This window comes from Lissotriton vulgaris, chromosome 12 (assembly GCF_964263255.1).
Source record: "Lissotriton vulgaris chromosome 12, aLisVul1.2, whole genome shotgun sequence".
NCBI lineage: Eukaryota > Metazoa > Chordata > Amphibia > Caudata > Salamandridae > Lissotriton > Lissotriton vulgaris.
In genome coordinates, this window is record NC_141700.1 from 348544909 (window position 1) to 348561148 (window position 16240).

General features: G+C 44.5%; 1 protein-coding gene across 1 annotated transcript in view; it reads right to left on the minus strand.

The window, feature by feature from the left end:
* Window positions 1–3883: 3883 nt before the first annotated feature.
* VPS35 (VPS35 retromer complex component) overlaps window positions 3884–16240 on the minus strand; it is a 526314-nt gene continuing 513957 nt past the window's right edge. Inside the window, exon 17 of the mRNA XM_086945112.1 lies at window positions 3884–4845. Coding sequence (XP_086801238.1) covers window positions 4666–4845 — 180 coding nt within the window. The 3' untranslated portion in view covers window positions 3884–4665. The remainder of the gene's footprint in view (window positions 4846–16240) is intronic.

Sequence of the window (16240 nt, forward strand, 5' to 3'; positions counted from 1 at the left end):
AGGATTTGTAGGATGCTGTCCCTATTTAATATATCTGAAATTCCATAGGATGTACATTCAGATGTAAGCACTATGATGTTCTTCAATTCCCTTCAAGCATGGTCCCTTAGCCGTGTGGTGGCAACGTATGTTTCCGGGCAGTGTTTGTTTGTTGTAGAGAGTCTCTGATGTCTTTTTGAGCTGCGTTGCTCTCCCATATCCAAGTACTATTTGTTTGGGGGAGGTGATCTTACTCTATCCGTGTTGAGTGCCGCACATCTGGCTCCTGCCTGTTTAGGTGCTGTGCTGTGTGATTGCTCCCTCTACTGTCAGTTTTTGAGGGGAGTTTGATCCACTGTGGGTGCTTCTTCCTCCCTTCATCAGCTTGGCCGTCCCCGCAGCTTGAATTTATAAGTAGTTGTGGTACTGGTGCTGTGATTAACTGATCATTCCCTGGACTGACGTTGGGCCTCGCCTTTTGAGATATTGTGTAGAGTTTCCGAGGCCCAAGAAGTTTTAATTGTTGGTGCACCTTTAGATTAGTTTTGCCACTTGGATTGCCATCTGCTACATCCTGGCGCAGCTGTAGTTCCTTTGCACAGCGCCGGTGTTTGATGCTTTTTGTTTGCTTCTTCTGACTTGTTTTGCTCTTCTGGATAGCAGTTTGCAAGGTTCCGCAGTCTCTTCGAGGTTGCCTGTAAGACCTGTGTTCCTGGATGAAACTTTACCAGTTACTGTCTCATCATAGAGAGTTTTGTTTTAACTAATCGCTGTTTGCAGCTGCAAAGATGTAGGAGGAGTGTCTGGTCCTGTGCTATGATCACTGGCTTGATTCTTAATGTGAATAGGGGACTTGACGTCTAGACATGGATTCTGTGGGGCATGTTACTTCATAGCTGTAACGATGGATCAGCCAGAAAAAGGAAAGGAGTACAGTAAGGGAGAGAGAGACCACATTAAAATATTATTCATTACACAATCATCACTAGTATATTGATAGTAATATTAACACAAGTTTTGGAGACCTATGTGATTGCACCATCCCACATCCCTCATAGTCATAGCAGTGTTTCTGTACTTAAACAAACACACACAAACAGCAAAAATATGGTGCAAACCAGTTCAACAGTTGTTAAGTCTAGCATGCCTCAGCCCCGTCACCGACTGGGGGTTCCTCATTATATGCACAGGGGACTGGGTTGGCACTTCACAGGGAGCCCGAGGCCTAACCAGCATGCCAAAGTGCAGTGCACTGCCAGCCCAGGTGCTACTATAACAGCACGTACACTGCTGGATTGCTTGGGTGCCGCAGCTGCTCTGAGAAGCCCGGCGTGCACCCATCTGTACGCCGACTCACAGCGCACGCAGTTATTAATTCTGTCCTCTGTATTTACAGTCACTGACTGTTCAACTATCCCTGTGGTTTCTTCCTTTGCCTCAGGTCACACAGTGCAGTGAGAGCCCACGTCAGTCTCCGACTTCGACCTGTGCTCGCAGTGTTAAATAAATAAGCTAAAATTAAGTTATTTTAACTATTCAGCGATGAGAAAGTAAAGCACTGAAGCAGAAAAGGATTTTGGGATTGGGAATGTCCTTGTGGCAGCAACCTTGTGTTAAAAGATGGGTTGAGGCGTGTCAAGGAAAGTTCAACAATAACACTTGCTAGATGCCATGTGTGCGTGTACTGTTGGACGTGAGGGAATGAAGGGTGAACAGCAGCATGCCAAAAAATGTAACAGAGAACTCACCAAGCAATATACTTATTCTCCCCGGGCCTGTTGACTGGACTGCTGATGTGGCACCATTCCAGCCCACACTAGAAGAACCTGGAAGGAACTGGAAGCCGCTGGACTCTTCCCCAGACCTCCTATCATAGGGAGCATCAACAGAAGTTGCTGGGTGTCAGTGGAAGAGGCAGAGGCCACTGGCACACCTCTTCTACGTTGTCTCAGATGGCCATCCCTGCCCCCAGCTATTGAGGCTAATGGGGGTCTACCGACTCTTCCCAGGGCTATGTGAACAACACCCAAAATAAAACTCTATTCTCCACAGTAACATACCCACCGCAGCCACCAGTGTATCGTCAATGCCCTGATTTATGCGTCCAGGTCGAAGAAAACTTTGCTCAGCCAACGCATGCGCAGGGCCAAGAGTCATCCTCCTCCACCCCCTACGGAAAAAAAACAGATTTACACGTTTATCACTTAACAGCCAGCGCAATTTATTGTGAGCTGCTTGGTGTTCTTTCTCACACTTTTATTACTCCCCCAGGGTGGCAGGGCAATGCCCATTTGCCCCGTAACACCACTTATACCCTGTCACATCCAAGTCTTTTTCTGCCTTCTATCCACTGGTGTGCTGATGGTGTAATCAGACTCGCATCTAGACGGCTGCGGTTTCTTAAACCTTTGGCGACAGGAGCCCAAAGTGGGTTACAGAGGTGGGGAAATCACCTGCTATCTAAAGTCTGGAAGACAGGCTGACCCTTTCCTTCAGCTGGAAAATAATTATTTACAGGATTATCTGGTTTGAGAGTGAAAGTTCCAAGTTAGCTGCAGCCCATAGCTGGCCAGCCCACAAGAACATCTGCAATACATAACAAAAATAAAACATAACATAAAAATTGTCTTAATTGCTTTCTGAAGGAGATGAGAACATCCTTTTCAGATAAGACAATGGAGGATACAATCACGCCGACTGTCACCTCCTAAACATGAATAGTCATTCTGAGGAGGTGCAAAGCCGCAGAAACTAAAAAGTACTTTAAGACATAAATACCTGTACTTTACATGACATTATCATGAAAAATACCTGTCAAAGATTCAAGTCATGCTTGTCACAGAAATCTACAAAAAGACACCTGTGAAACAGGAAAGTCTCAGTTCCTGCGGGAGACAGGATGAAAAAGCCACAATTGTATCTGGAGTGCAAGAGCCAGCACTTAATTTTCAAATAAAAGTGCCTCGGCTCTTGTCAGAAGGCCACTGCAGTTTGCTCTGTCCATTGCGTCCCTCTGCCAGTGCTGCCAATGACCGTATCAACACAACTACAAACCATTATACACCTATAAGTCTGTCAATTTAGACTATTCCAGGCCCCCAAAGCTATAAGAATAGCGTGGGAGGCAGGTACTATTAATTTCTAAAGAATAATGAATTAATAAACTACAGTTGTCCTGATTTCTAAAGTAGATAAACAGCGCCACCATGTGTCAGACTGTGATTAGTGTCGATGTTGACAATTAAGTGCAGGTGCTCAGCACCGGTAACCATCGCTTCAATTAAACACTGCCCGCAAACTACAAACAGCAGAAGACCTGATGTTCTGATCAGATCTACGCAAAAGACTTGCTGCAGCTATATAAAAGGAGCAAATATGTGTTTGACAAAACATTGGGGTAATCTGCACAATCAATGGCAGTGGGAGGTTGATCGGGGAATTAATGTTTTAAATGAATGGTAATCTTTAATGTGCCATAAATACACTCTCTGAGCAAAGGATACATGACTAGCATAGTTTGCCATGGACTTTTAGTCAAGTCAAGTCACGTCAGCAGTCACACTGGCTGCCGCTCTGGAGACTCACACTCGAATGTTGCAAATAATAGGTTATCAAAATTACAGATCTTTGCTTCACATGCACTGACAGCATAAAGCTGTTTAGAGACAGAACAATGTTTCAATTCACAAAAAGTGTGTGCAGCTGGGTGTGAGAATTTATAAACAGTGGTAAAAAATAATATTACTTCCTAAGCCTTACTTACATACTAGATATATATTTTTCCACTAAAAAGCTTTGTGAACCGGTTGATGGATATTTTTTTAAACTACATACCAATCACGCTGATTCAGCCTTCATTAACACAGTCATTATCTAAAGAATCACAAATAGTATAGATAGCAAGTACACTTTGTTAATAGCAATTTTATTGTTTGGTGCAAATCATGAGACTTAATAAACTTGTATAATGCATTTTCCCTAAATTTACAGTAATTATGGTTATACATACACTATATAGACCACAAGTCTTCCATATAACTTTTTTCATACAATTTGGAGCGAAGGTGTGTTGATAAATAAGCCCTGTGCACAGTACTGGCCTTCACTGAATATCACAGGACTTTCTTATGCAAAATATAACTTCTGTCTTTTAACATGGTGCTTTACAACTCTCCAAACATGCATTATTATATTCTAGTTTTCAAAAAATCATGACACATAGCATTGACTTGCATTAAAAGAAGAGCTCAAGCAGAATCCCACATGTAACACCCCCAAGTGAAATAACTGGGATGTTTGCAAATTGGCCACGTGAACACTGAAGAGAGGAAAAACGTTTGCGGGGTTAAAACTGAACTGCACATAAAAGTACAGAACCAACACCAACAAACAGAGGCATAAAAGAAAATATTTGGGTTAGAGTGTTGTACTTTAGAAATATTATGGAACTGGTTTGGCAATGCTAAAAGTATAATCAAATTTAGATTACTGGTCGAATACAAACATATTACTTATTCAAATGCAGTATGGAGAATGCAGTTACTTATTTGGTTGATGTCCTCAAACAAATGAATGATCCAATTGGCGATTTCGAAAGGCACACTCTAAGAAGAAACTATTCTATGTATAAAACAAATTACATATATGGAACGAAAATAATAGGTGCACTGTTTAGGGACTTCCGACTCAAACAACAAGGCCTTCGTAAATTGGACCATCGGATTCTGGGGCTTCTCGCCGTATACGCAAATGCTCCAGTGTGTTATGAAAATGTTTGTTTATTTGTTCCGTTTCTTCGCTGGATTCCAGGTTGGGCAGGTCTTCTCTGATCTTCTGAATGAGCTGATTCAAAACCTGGACAGTCACCTGGAATGAAAGAGCCAAAAATATTATCACATCATAGAGACTGGGGAAGGCAATTTAAACAGCTTTTGTCTTTTGCATACTAGGAAGTCAACGGATATATGTAATGCATGCACAAAAAGCAATTGGAAGTGGGCAGAGCAAGGTCATGAGCGAAACTTGGAGTCAGGGTTTACAAGTGCTTGTCTTCAGAGTGATGGGCAGTTAGACTCAATCTTATGAATGTTTCATAGAGGTCACTTGCAAAGCCTCTAATTCCAAAGAGCTTTGGAAATAAGGAAATAACATCTTCTCAAAACTTTTTTTCTTTGACAGGGTCCACAGGAGTAGATATGGTGTCAGGCTCTGGAAGTAGAGAATATCCTTGTGGATGCTACTTCGACGAAAAAGTTCTTTGCGGATACAGCTGGTGTCTGAGGAGCTCCTTGACATAAGGTCTGTTGCTGTTGCCCTGACAGCAGACTACATGCCACGAGTTGAGAACTGTCGTGGAGGAGACTTCAACAGAACAAGGAACAAGCATTTACAATGCAATAGGTCTCGGGTTAATTAAGTTTGAGCTATTGGCATTGCTTAATATTGCAACGCCAATTGCACCAAAAGTCTATAAATTGTAGGCCAAAAAAAATGTGTATTTATTTTTGTAGCAATGGTGGCATGCTGCGCTTTAGATGAATATGTTTAAAAGTAAAGTGCGCCATACTGCGATTGGTACAATAGTTAATTCTGGATGCGCTAACAATATATGTGTGCACTGATGGCTGGTGGTGTGTGTGCCTGCAGAAATTGTGCACTGATGGCTGGTGGTGTGTGTTCCTGGTGGAAGTGTGCACTGACGGCTGGTGGTGTGTGCGCCTGGTGGAAGCGTGCACTGACGGCTGGTGGTGTGTGTGTCTGGTGAAAGCGTGTACTGACGTCTGGTGGTGTGTGCTTGGTGCAAGCGTGCATTGATGGCTGGTGGTGTTTGAGCCTGGTGAAAGCGTGCACTGACAGCTGGTGGTGTTTGTGCACGGTGAGAGTGTGCACTGAAGACTGATGGTGTCTGGTGAAAGTGTGCACTGACGGTGTGGTTGTGTGTGTGTGGTTGTGTATGTGGTTGTATGTGTGGTTGTGGGTTTGTGTGTGTGTTGTGTGGGGTTGTGTGTGTGGTTGTGTGTGCGTGTGGTTGTGTGTGCCTGTGGTTGTGTGTGCGTGGTTGTGTGTGTGTGTGGTTGTATGTGTGGTGGTGTGTGTGGTTGTGTGCGGTTGTGTGTATGGTTGTGTCTAATACCAATGTGCTTCTCTCAGGCACGTGCCTGAGCAACCACATCACTTCAAAACATCATTTCCCCCATTAAAATATATATGAGACTATCTCACAGAAAACGTAAATGCAGAAGTCATTTAGGGGTATCCAGAGGCATAGAACAGTTGGAGCTGCGCTAGATTTTTAGGACAGTAATATGTTAGAAATTCACATACATGGATTCTCATCTGGAATTATTTACATAGTGGTTATTCTGAAAATGTGATATAGATCCTGCCTCCAGGGCCAGTGCTGGACACCTTAAATGACTCGCATTTTTCTTCACTGCTGTCAAATTATTAATAGATTTTTGTCCAGATGATGAATTCCACTTAGAGTTAACTATCATATGCACCCTGGGAGTTGTGGTCCTAGTTCGCCTCAATTGATCACTAATAGATTTCGAACCTTTTTTCACTTGTTTGTATCAGCAGCACAATAAACAAGTTTAATCTACAATTAAAGCTCCCACTTTTAATACACCGATCTTATAACCTTTCCAAGGATTAAGAAAAGGGGAAAAAGAATAGGGGGGTACATCCAAGTAATTGACAATTGATCGGACCATGTGGTTTACTTAATCAGTGAGCGAGCATCCTTAGTCTCAATAAAAAAATAAACAAGATTTTTTGTTGTTATTCATTTTTAAAATCAAGACCTTTCATACATCGGTTTTCACGACAAGTGGCACTGACTGCTAATGAACAAAGTATACATTATTAATCATGCTTGATTTCCTTCGGTAAATACAGACTCCGTTGCTTCGAAAATGAATCACTGCAGTTGTTAACTTACTAATGAGAATAGTTGCTGTTTACAAGGCAAAAGTTGAACTTTTTGCGCTTTTTTCGCAAGCAGGCATTTGTATTGACCATTTTCGACCCTGAGGCTGGGAAAGTAGTTGGCTTCCATCCCAAGTGCTTTTTACACACTGCAGAAAATTACATTGCAGGACACTTGAGTGTTTGAGGTAGGAAATAAATTGTATTTAAGACGCCCTGGCTCTTGTGATAAAGCAAAGTAAAGAGGTATTGTAGGGAGAACTGATATGGACTTATGGAATCTGAAGTCCCGTACCTCGGAATCTATTTTAGTACATACGTGAACACAGAAGTATTACGTTATAAACGGTTTGTGTTTGAGGCGTTAAACTACGATTTTCGAAGCAACGGAGTCTGCATTTATCAGTATACTTAAGAGCTGTTCCGCAGGTTACCAATCAGTATGCCGTTTTCTCGTATATCAGGTCACGGGTGACAGATTCAGAGCTTGCAATGTTCAGTTACCGGTTTGTGTTAAAGCAATCCGGGCTAACATAAAGAGATGTACATACTTATTGCAGATGTACAGAAAAGTCTAGAAGGCATTTGGAGATGGCCCAGTGTGCAAGTGAATAGGAGAAAGGTGGTTAAGTCTGTTAGTAGTGATTTTAGTAGGAAATGTATGTCAGTATAGAACTGAAATATAACATTTATTTTGCAACTACGTTTTTCGCAAATTTAAAAAGCAATACTTCCTGCAGTGGGGGATGACAAGAAAATGTACACTTGGCAGCAACACCGATTAAAACACGTTCGGCCAATGAGGCTTCAATGCAGCAAGCTTGCCATAGTGGAGCTACGTAACGCGTTTTAAATGTTTTGTGGGCACACTTCTATGTTGCTTTAGAATCGTATGAAGATATGTAAAAAAAAATCCGTACCGCTTCTAAGGCTGTTAATAGATCTTGATATAACCTTTGTTCAATGATACTCAATTTACAGACCTAGGACGGATGGAAGGCGGGGTAGCCCTTGTCTGCATTCACGTTGCTGCGCTACTGATTAACGCCGACGCCAGCTGCGATGGTGCCCCTCACAGCTGTTAAGTGTTGCAGGCTATGCGCCCTACGGGTGCTGTCAGTTCACAGGTGGGTGTTGAGAACAGAGTGGGCATCGTCTGCTGGGACACCTCCGTTTTATGCGGCCTGGACGGCATCCAGTTTCTCGCACGCACGTTAAGCAGTACCGATTGCAGCAGTTTCTAGTTCGGATTACACCATGAAGAGGGAGTAGATGTTCATGGTGAAAAGTCATGCCGCAGGTCATATTCTATAAAGGATTATAAAGACGAATGCTTATACAACAAGCAGCACTGAAAGCGATTGCTTTCGCGAAAGCGTCCGTGAAGCAGGGTGCGGGGAGCCGAACCCTTTGATGTATGGCGGCCGTGAAAACAAGACAAACATGTTAACCGTGCTTTACACGTCGAGCCAGAGGTAACAAGTTAAACAGACGTTCTGGCAGACTCCGTAATGAGAATCAGATGACGTCTTTTGTTTTTTAAATCCTACATCAAGAGCATCAAGCCCGTGTGCCTCTGGCAGTGAGGAGGAGGAAGAGGGTTGCTGCCGGGCTCACACACGCTGCAGGCTCAGACTCCCCCTGCATTCCAGCAGGCGCGCGTAGCAATCCCGTCCTTTCTGACATGCTGTCGGCAGAAGTTCACGCGCGCAACGTTATCCTATGGGACAACGCTGCACGCGCGGCCAGGTCTCGTCTCCACATTCCAGCTCGTTGTCGGCTGAGACGGCAACTATAGTTCTCTGGCGAGAACGCGCTTCGCGCGTTACTAGCCGAGACCTAAAAAGCAATAACCAATTTACTTTAAAGGGGCCATCCGGTGAAAGAACTAAAACTACATCTCAAAACCACAACTGACGGCTAGGGCGCTCGACCTCGGACCTGGGGATCTGAGTTCAAGTCTCGGTAATGACGCTAAAACCTCCTGTGATTCTGGGCAAATCAATTAATCTCCCCGTGCCTGAAATGAATGTGTGTCCCTCATGTAATGTAACTGGAGCCATGTACAGCACTCTGATACCCGATTCGGTTCGGGTCTAGTTCGCGCTATATAAAACTCTGCAAAAAAACAAAGCAACATGCTAGAATGCTTAATGTTGGCGACTGACAGCAATGCAGGACTGGGCAAAAAGAACTGTTTTTATTCTCTAGACTGGATGGGCCCTTTAATTAGAGTGACCGATATTTAAGGAGGAAAAACAAATGCAACATTGAGAAGAACCAACATTTTGTGTCTAAAGAGCATTTACGTTTAAAAGCTGAGTGACGCAATAAGGAACAGCTAGGCAACATCCAGAGTAGCATTGTCTAGAGAGCGTCAGTGGGAGAACTGAAGCCAGGATTGGCATTTTAGAACATGACTTCAGGCAATTTTAACCTGAAGAAGCTATCAGAGGTTCTGCTAATCAGTGATCTTAAAAAAAATGTGATTGAGCAGGTCCCATTGAATGATTTGACAAGAAACTGACAAATATCAATATTTTGATACACATATAAGACTACATGGATTAAATAAGTCATTTCACGAGCTTACATATTTTCAATATATAGTGCGGATGAGATGTGCAAATTAAAGTGCTGATGTCAATTATAAAATACCCAAATTGTAGTGTTGTTTATGCTTATGCCTTAACTTCAAGTAGCTCGAGCTGTAAATCTTTAAGTAGCTCGAGCTAGTAGAATGTTTGTAGGTCATTACTGTGTATTCTAGGTGTCGAGCATTCATGAAGTGACTGGAGACCGTTTGTACCTATTTCCCCGGCGCTCACCTGTTGCTGAATAAATAACCTTCTGTCATACAAGAAATATATCTGCATTGGTGTATTCTTCATCACAATTGGCGACGATGTGGAAACAGAACCCGTGAAGTAAGGAATTTGAATATTTTTTTTTTTATGTTTCACGGACTTAAACAAGTGTTTATTCTATTGGAAAATCTCTACAGAAACTTTCCATTCTAAATCCTGTCGGAAAGGAAGAATTATACAGCGTGGGGAACATCTGTCAACTAATTTGCTTCAAGTAAGATTTCTTATTTATTATTGTGGCAGTTACCTCACTGGATCCTTGTTGCCTGACAAAAGAACAAGAGTTTTACCTGGTTGGTTAAAGGGATTTATAATGTAATTTAGGGTCTCTGTCATTTACTTTTGTTTTTGTTTTATCCTTCCTTAGAGCTTGTTTGTACATAGTTGTTTCCTTTAAACTATTATTATTTTTTTTCTTTCTTTTCTTTATTTTAACGGGGGGATGTGTAGTGTTGTTTATGCTTATGCCTTTACCTTTAAGTAGCTCGAGCTGTAAATCCTAAAGTAGCTCGAGCTAGCAGAATGTTTGTAGGTCATTACTGTGTATTCTAGGTGTCGAGCATTCATGAAGTGACTGGAGACCGTTTGTACCTATTTCCCTGGCGCTCACCTGTTTCTGAATAAATAACATACAAGAAATATATCTGCATTGGTGCATTCTTCTTCACAACACCAATACAATCAGTTCTAAAATAGAGGCATAAAATATACATTATACACACCAGAACTGTACGCAACATTGAATGTCATGTTCTCCCTACTTCTGTACGTTCTGGTTAATTTAGAATATTGCAGCGTTTGTTCTTTGTTTAACATATAGCTTGTATCCTTCACTGTCAGGATCAGCGAAGTCAAGCTGTTTTCTACTCCATAGATCTAAAATGTTAAACAGCTGCTCTCTCGCGTAGCATAGGCCTCCTCAAAATCGTAGTTCTTTGCATTTAGGCTTGCCAGTTTCTCAGAGAAGGAACTTTATCAGTGGTCCACTTCTGCAGTATTACTTTGTGTGCAACAGAAATATCAATATAAAGCAAACATTGGATGCTCTCATTAGCCCTTCAAGTGACATATGAGAAGCCTAACAAAGCAAGCATGGGCTTCGGCAATATTTGAGCAGTAATAAAGGAATCTGTGTTATATCTCTAAGTTCCTGGGAAATGTTTTCCCAAAAATCTTTAAGTGTGGGTCGCGTAAAAAAATATACCACCAATCTTCTGCTCCATCTAGCTTACAACAAAAACACTGATCTGGCACTGGGGCATTCATCTGATGCCATCTATGGAGAGTATAATAGGTCAACCACTTATACAAGAGTGCCATTCTTCTACAATGTGCAGCCCTCAGGGACTTGTATCCCAATTCTGAGATATATATACCCATTCTCCTTTGTGATTGAACACCCAGTGGAATAATTGATTTTAATCAACAGTTCCTCAACTAAAACACTCTTAATGGGGGAGGAGCCAAGATGGCGATCGGGGCAGACGTGTAAGCCCTCGGCTCCGCCGGCCCTTGAGCCCCGCATCGATATCCTGTTAATTATCCTGGCGTTTTTTGGCGGTGGCGTGTTCCGGAGGTTGCGCTGAATCTACCCATGTTTTCCCGGGTTTTCTATCTGCCCGGTGACCGGAGCTCCCACTAGTCCGTCCCGCGGCTATGGCCCCTGCTTGAGCCGTTGTGCACCGCCGGACCGGGAAGAACAAAGAACGGCTGCGCGGATGGTTTGGTGCCGGCGGCTTGGAAGAGCCGTTCCTGCCTAGAATCGGACCAGGCTACATCATTCTGCCGTGGTTTCCTAGAACCTTGTGCCTGTTGACGGCGAGGAAGGGATGTGTGCTATGTTTGGCTTCATTGAGTGGTGCCGGAGACGAGGTGCCTAGCCTCCATTGCAGTCTCTGCCCTTCACCGGCGAGCGGACCCTGGTGTGTCCCGACCTCACAACGGAGCAACGTAAGCTCCCAGCTAAAGACGACCGACTGCAGCTCGCCCTGCAGGCTCAGTGGCTCGGACTGCAGCTCCTTCCTACCGCGCCAGCCCCAACTTCATCATCGGATTACCGAATGGAGGTGCCCCGCGTCTACCATTGTGATAAAGATCGTCTATCCTCATCCCCCGACCGCCGAAATCGGCCTGAGATGGGGCACGGATTCCGGGAACCCTCTCACGATCCTGAGACGGAGGTTCCGCTTGTCACTCCTACCTATGGAACCGTCCTCGCTGCCCTCCAGGACCTGCGAGCTGCGATGGACCTTGGCTCCCGCACACTGGGTGAGAAACTAGACGCCATTTTGCTTAACCTGGGGCGGGCACGGAGGGTCGATACTTGGCACCGTATGGACTTGCCTTCACTGCCGGCTGATGGGGCTACAATGTCTGCACATGTTTCCAGCGATGAGGGGGTGACTACTGGAGGTACTGGCGCACGCACTCTGCCTTCCACCGGCACTACTCTTGCTACTTTGTTCCCCCTTCCTCCAATGACTGCAACTTTGTTTCGTTTACCACTGCACCGTATCTGGGCGCCGTCTGTGTGGCCTCCATCTCCCATTTCTAACGCTTTTCGGAGACCTCCGCTTTCTAAACGTTGCAAGATGTGCCACCGGACTATTCTGGATTCGCTCCTTATTGCAGATGTCGGATTTCGAGGGGACTGGAGACGTCCATTTTGGAACAACGGACCCTCCTTCTTCTATCCGGTGCCATTTTGTATCGTCGTTCTGGAGGGGGGTGGCTTCCTTCATGTGTATCGTTTTGGGGGCCATCCTAAATCGGGCCAGGGCTAGTCGCCTATCATTGCAGTAATGTTTCACTGGCATACGGAGACTGGGACTAGACGGGATTGTATTTGATTTGGATGCACGATAAGTGATGACTCCCCTCGCTGGGACCTGTGATTATTTAAATTTTCTGATATCAATAAGTGGGGTGATGTGGGTGTATGGGACCGAAGTGACCGAGACTGTATTGAGTTGACCCTCCTCCTGGTGGCTGCTGCTGTCTATCCTGGTACTCTCGCACGTAGGTGGAGTAGTGCATATCCCGTTGTTCACCCTCCTAGATGGTGTGGTCATTCGTGTACTGCTTCGGGGACCGGGGTGCACCTGATTCGACTCACCTCTGGTGTTGTTCCTTTTGCTGGTATTGTTTTGTCGATGTAGGGGCTACAAGTGGCTGGGGGACCGGGAGATTATGTTATTGCTAGGGCTCCTCCCCGTCCCTTTCTTCTTTTGGGAGTGGTAGAATGGCTTGTTCTTTTCTTCCTCCCTATAACTCAAGAGTGAGAATCCTTATTTCTTTTCGTTTCTTTCTTTTCTCTTCTCTATATTTCGGGTTCTTTAAAGGGCGACAGGCACTTTACCGGGGGGGGGGGGGGGGGGGGGGGTAGGCCGTAGCCTCCGGATTGTTGTAGGGTGGGGGGGTAGATTTAGTTTTTCTTCTTAGTTTCTATGGGCTTTATTTTTCTAAAATTTCTGCGCTTTCTTGTTCTGTCTTCTGCTCTGGGTCTGACATGGGATTAGTAGGAAGTGGGTGGCGCTGTAGGTGGTGCGTAAATGTGTACTGTTACTCCTGCTGTTTTGCATTATACTGCCATACTGGTGGGGTGTTTATCGCTACTGTTGTTCTTAATTATGCTGCCTACTCATGTTGTGAAGCTAATGTATGGACTCAGTTCTCCTCGAACCTATTCTTCACTGACTTATATTTACATCAAAAACTTTAAAAAAAAAACTAAACCTTCATTGCTCCTTTCCTTGGCGACATATTCCCATACAGTGTAACTGCTACTAATTGATGCTATATTGCCTGATGCCGCTGGGGAACCGCATTGCTTACATTTGTGCCTACAGTATCGTGGCCGGCCTGAGGGTTGTAGGCCCGTATTTGTTCTCCTTCCCATGCACAATAAAGGTTTTCAAAAAATTAAAAAAAAAAAAACGCTCAATGTTGTTAGAAAAAACACTAATGGGAGAATCGACATCTTTATCAAGGCTACTCTTGCAATAATGGCTAGAGGGAGACAATTCCATCTATCAACAATGTTTTAATTTTATGAAATGTTGCCTTGTAATTTAAATCAAGTAATTGAGAATAGTCATGCATTACATAGACGCCTAAATATCTTATGGGTCGTTGAGGTGAATATGGTGACTGAAGTTCCTGGGAAAGATCATTTGAAGATGCTTTAAACAGTAGTATTCCTGTCTTTGTTTGGTTGACTTTATAACCTCTGACTCCAGTAAATTTAGCAATTGTATCTGGCATGATCTGAATATTCGCTGCGTTAGGGTGAAGATATGAAATAATACCGGTAGCGAAAAGCTTGATTTTGGCCATCCCAAATATTGGAGGAATAACTGTAGTTTCTCTACGGACCGTAATTGCGAATGGCTCAATAAATTTAGTAAACAGCACGGGGGCATCCCGGAGCGTAGCCCGGATTATTTTATTCTTTCCTGCTGCATTTGCATTTATAATCACTTTGACTTTTGCCCCTTGATAGAGACTCCATAGCATTGTTCAGCTCTTCCAGCTGTGACATCTTGCAAGGAGGGAATGTCCGAGAGCACTCAGCAGTAAGTCTTTCAGGCTGTTCCCTCACTGACCTCCTCCTCTCTCATAATTAGTGATCATTCAAAGTTCACATCTGGGGAAAGGTCCACTGTATGTGGCACTAGGAAAAAAAAGATGTGTCTCTTAAAACAGGCCCTACTTGAAGCTACTTTAACACTTAGCCAGAAGCCAGATTGGGTAATACCCACATGGGGGACAGCCAGGTACCCTTTCCCCACCTGCCAGGCAGGTGTGGCCAGGCGCAATCACCGTGGCCCCACCAAACATGTATATAACGACATATAATCCATTTCAACCACTCAGCGCTAGTAAACCCCATTGATAGTTATCACGTCATTAGTAAGAGTGATCCTTGATGCAGAATTCTCAGTGCGAGCACATAGAACAATTCTATAGGAGTCCCAGGGATATGCAAGAACAATCCCTTCACATAATCTGTCTTGTTGAATACCTGAATACCGCCACCACCACCGCCGCACCCCGCCATGTGCACATAACATGACTCATTTAGTCAGCCCTCAACAGAAAAATGTCAAGCGGCATGTCCTAAGTTGCAGACTATACTGCAAACATTAACAGTATATAACATTGCGATAACTAACAGGTATGGCAGAAAGACATCCCAAAAAGAATACATGATTACAAGCAGAAGAGATCGGCAGCACCACCCCAAAAACCCGAGATAAACCCCATAACCATTAAAAGACATCAGGACAGGGTAGAGCATTGTCCTAAGCTCCCACTGCACCCCATTATTCCTGACACTGCAACTCCAACCATGTTGCCCAGGGTGCCACTGCAACACAGTTATTAAGCACTTGAACACTTACAGTCGCAGGGGCGCCCCCCGCTATCCCAGATGGATCTCTTGACTCCCGCACTTCACCAGAAGACCCCCACTGGCCAGCAAGCGACAAACGGCGGAGGCGCCGCCGCCATCCTGCAGACTCCGAACCAAAGTCCAATGCAGTACGGAGCACTCTTTAGGCTTCCGTGTCCGATCTTGCTGAGTGTGTAGGGGATGTGCTGCTCTTGGACGCTTTCCCTTGAGGTAAGATCTGCCTGATAAAATCCGGTGCCGCCCTCGAAGATTTGAACACTTTTACTTTGCCATCCATCGTGATCTTCAGTCTGGCAGGGTATAATATTGCGTACGGTATCTCCAGTGCACGTAACTTCTTCACTTTGGTATAGTCCCTATGGGCCGTTTGCACTGCTATAGTGAAATCAGGGAAAAAGGACACCACGTTGCACTGATAGCACATGTTCTGCTTTTCCCCGGCCAGCCTAAGGACCGACTCACGATTCCTATAGTTTAGGATCCTGGGAACTATAGGGCGCGTCTGCGTCCCCGGAGGCAGCCTGGGCACTAAAGAATGGTGCGCTCGCTCCACAATTAGTACTTGTGATAAATTCTCTGCATCAAACAGATCTTTTAGCATTGCCTCCACATACTCCTCTAGGCGACACGTATTCATGCTCTCGGGAACATCAGTAATACGTAGGTTGCAATGCCGGGAGCATGCCTCCAAGTCTTCATTTTTAGCTCTGATGACCTCCAGAAGCTTCTCAATTTCCCAGCATTGGCCCGTTGTGGCATGAGATTCATCTTCCACCGCTGATAGTCGTTGCTCAGCCGTTGTGAGTCTCTCACCCTGCTTATCCAGCGTGGCCTGCATTTTGTCCATCCGGAGGGACAGTCCGTCAATCTTGCCATTAATGGCTTGTAAGCTTTGTTGAATGGCCTGTAGAGTGACCTCTATTGAGGAGGACTGTGGCGGCTCCAGCTCTGTCGGACTGTGTGCCTGTCGGACGGTATGACCGACGGGGGTCTATAGACAGCTTGGGTTGTTGCTTGTCTGTCTTACCCATGCTGATAGGGAGATATGTAG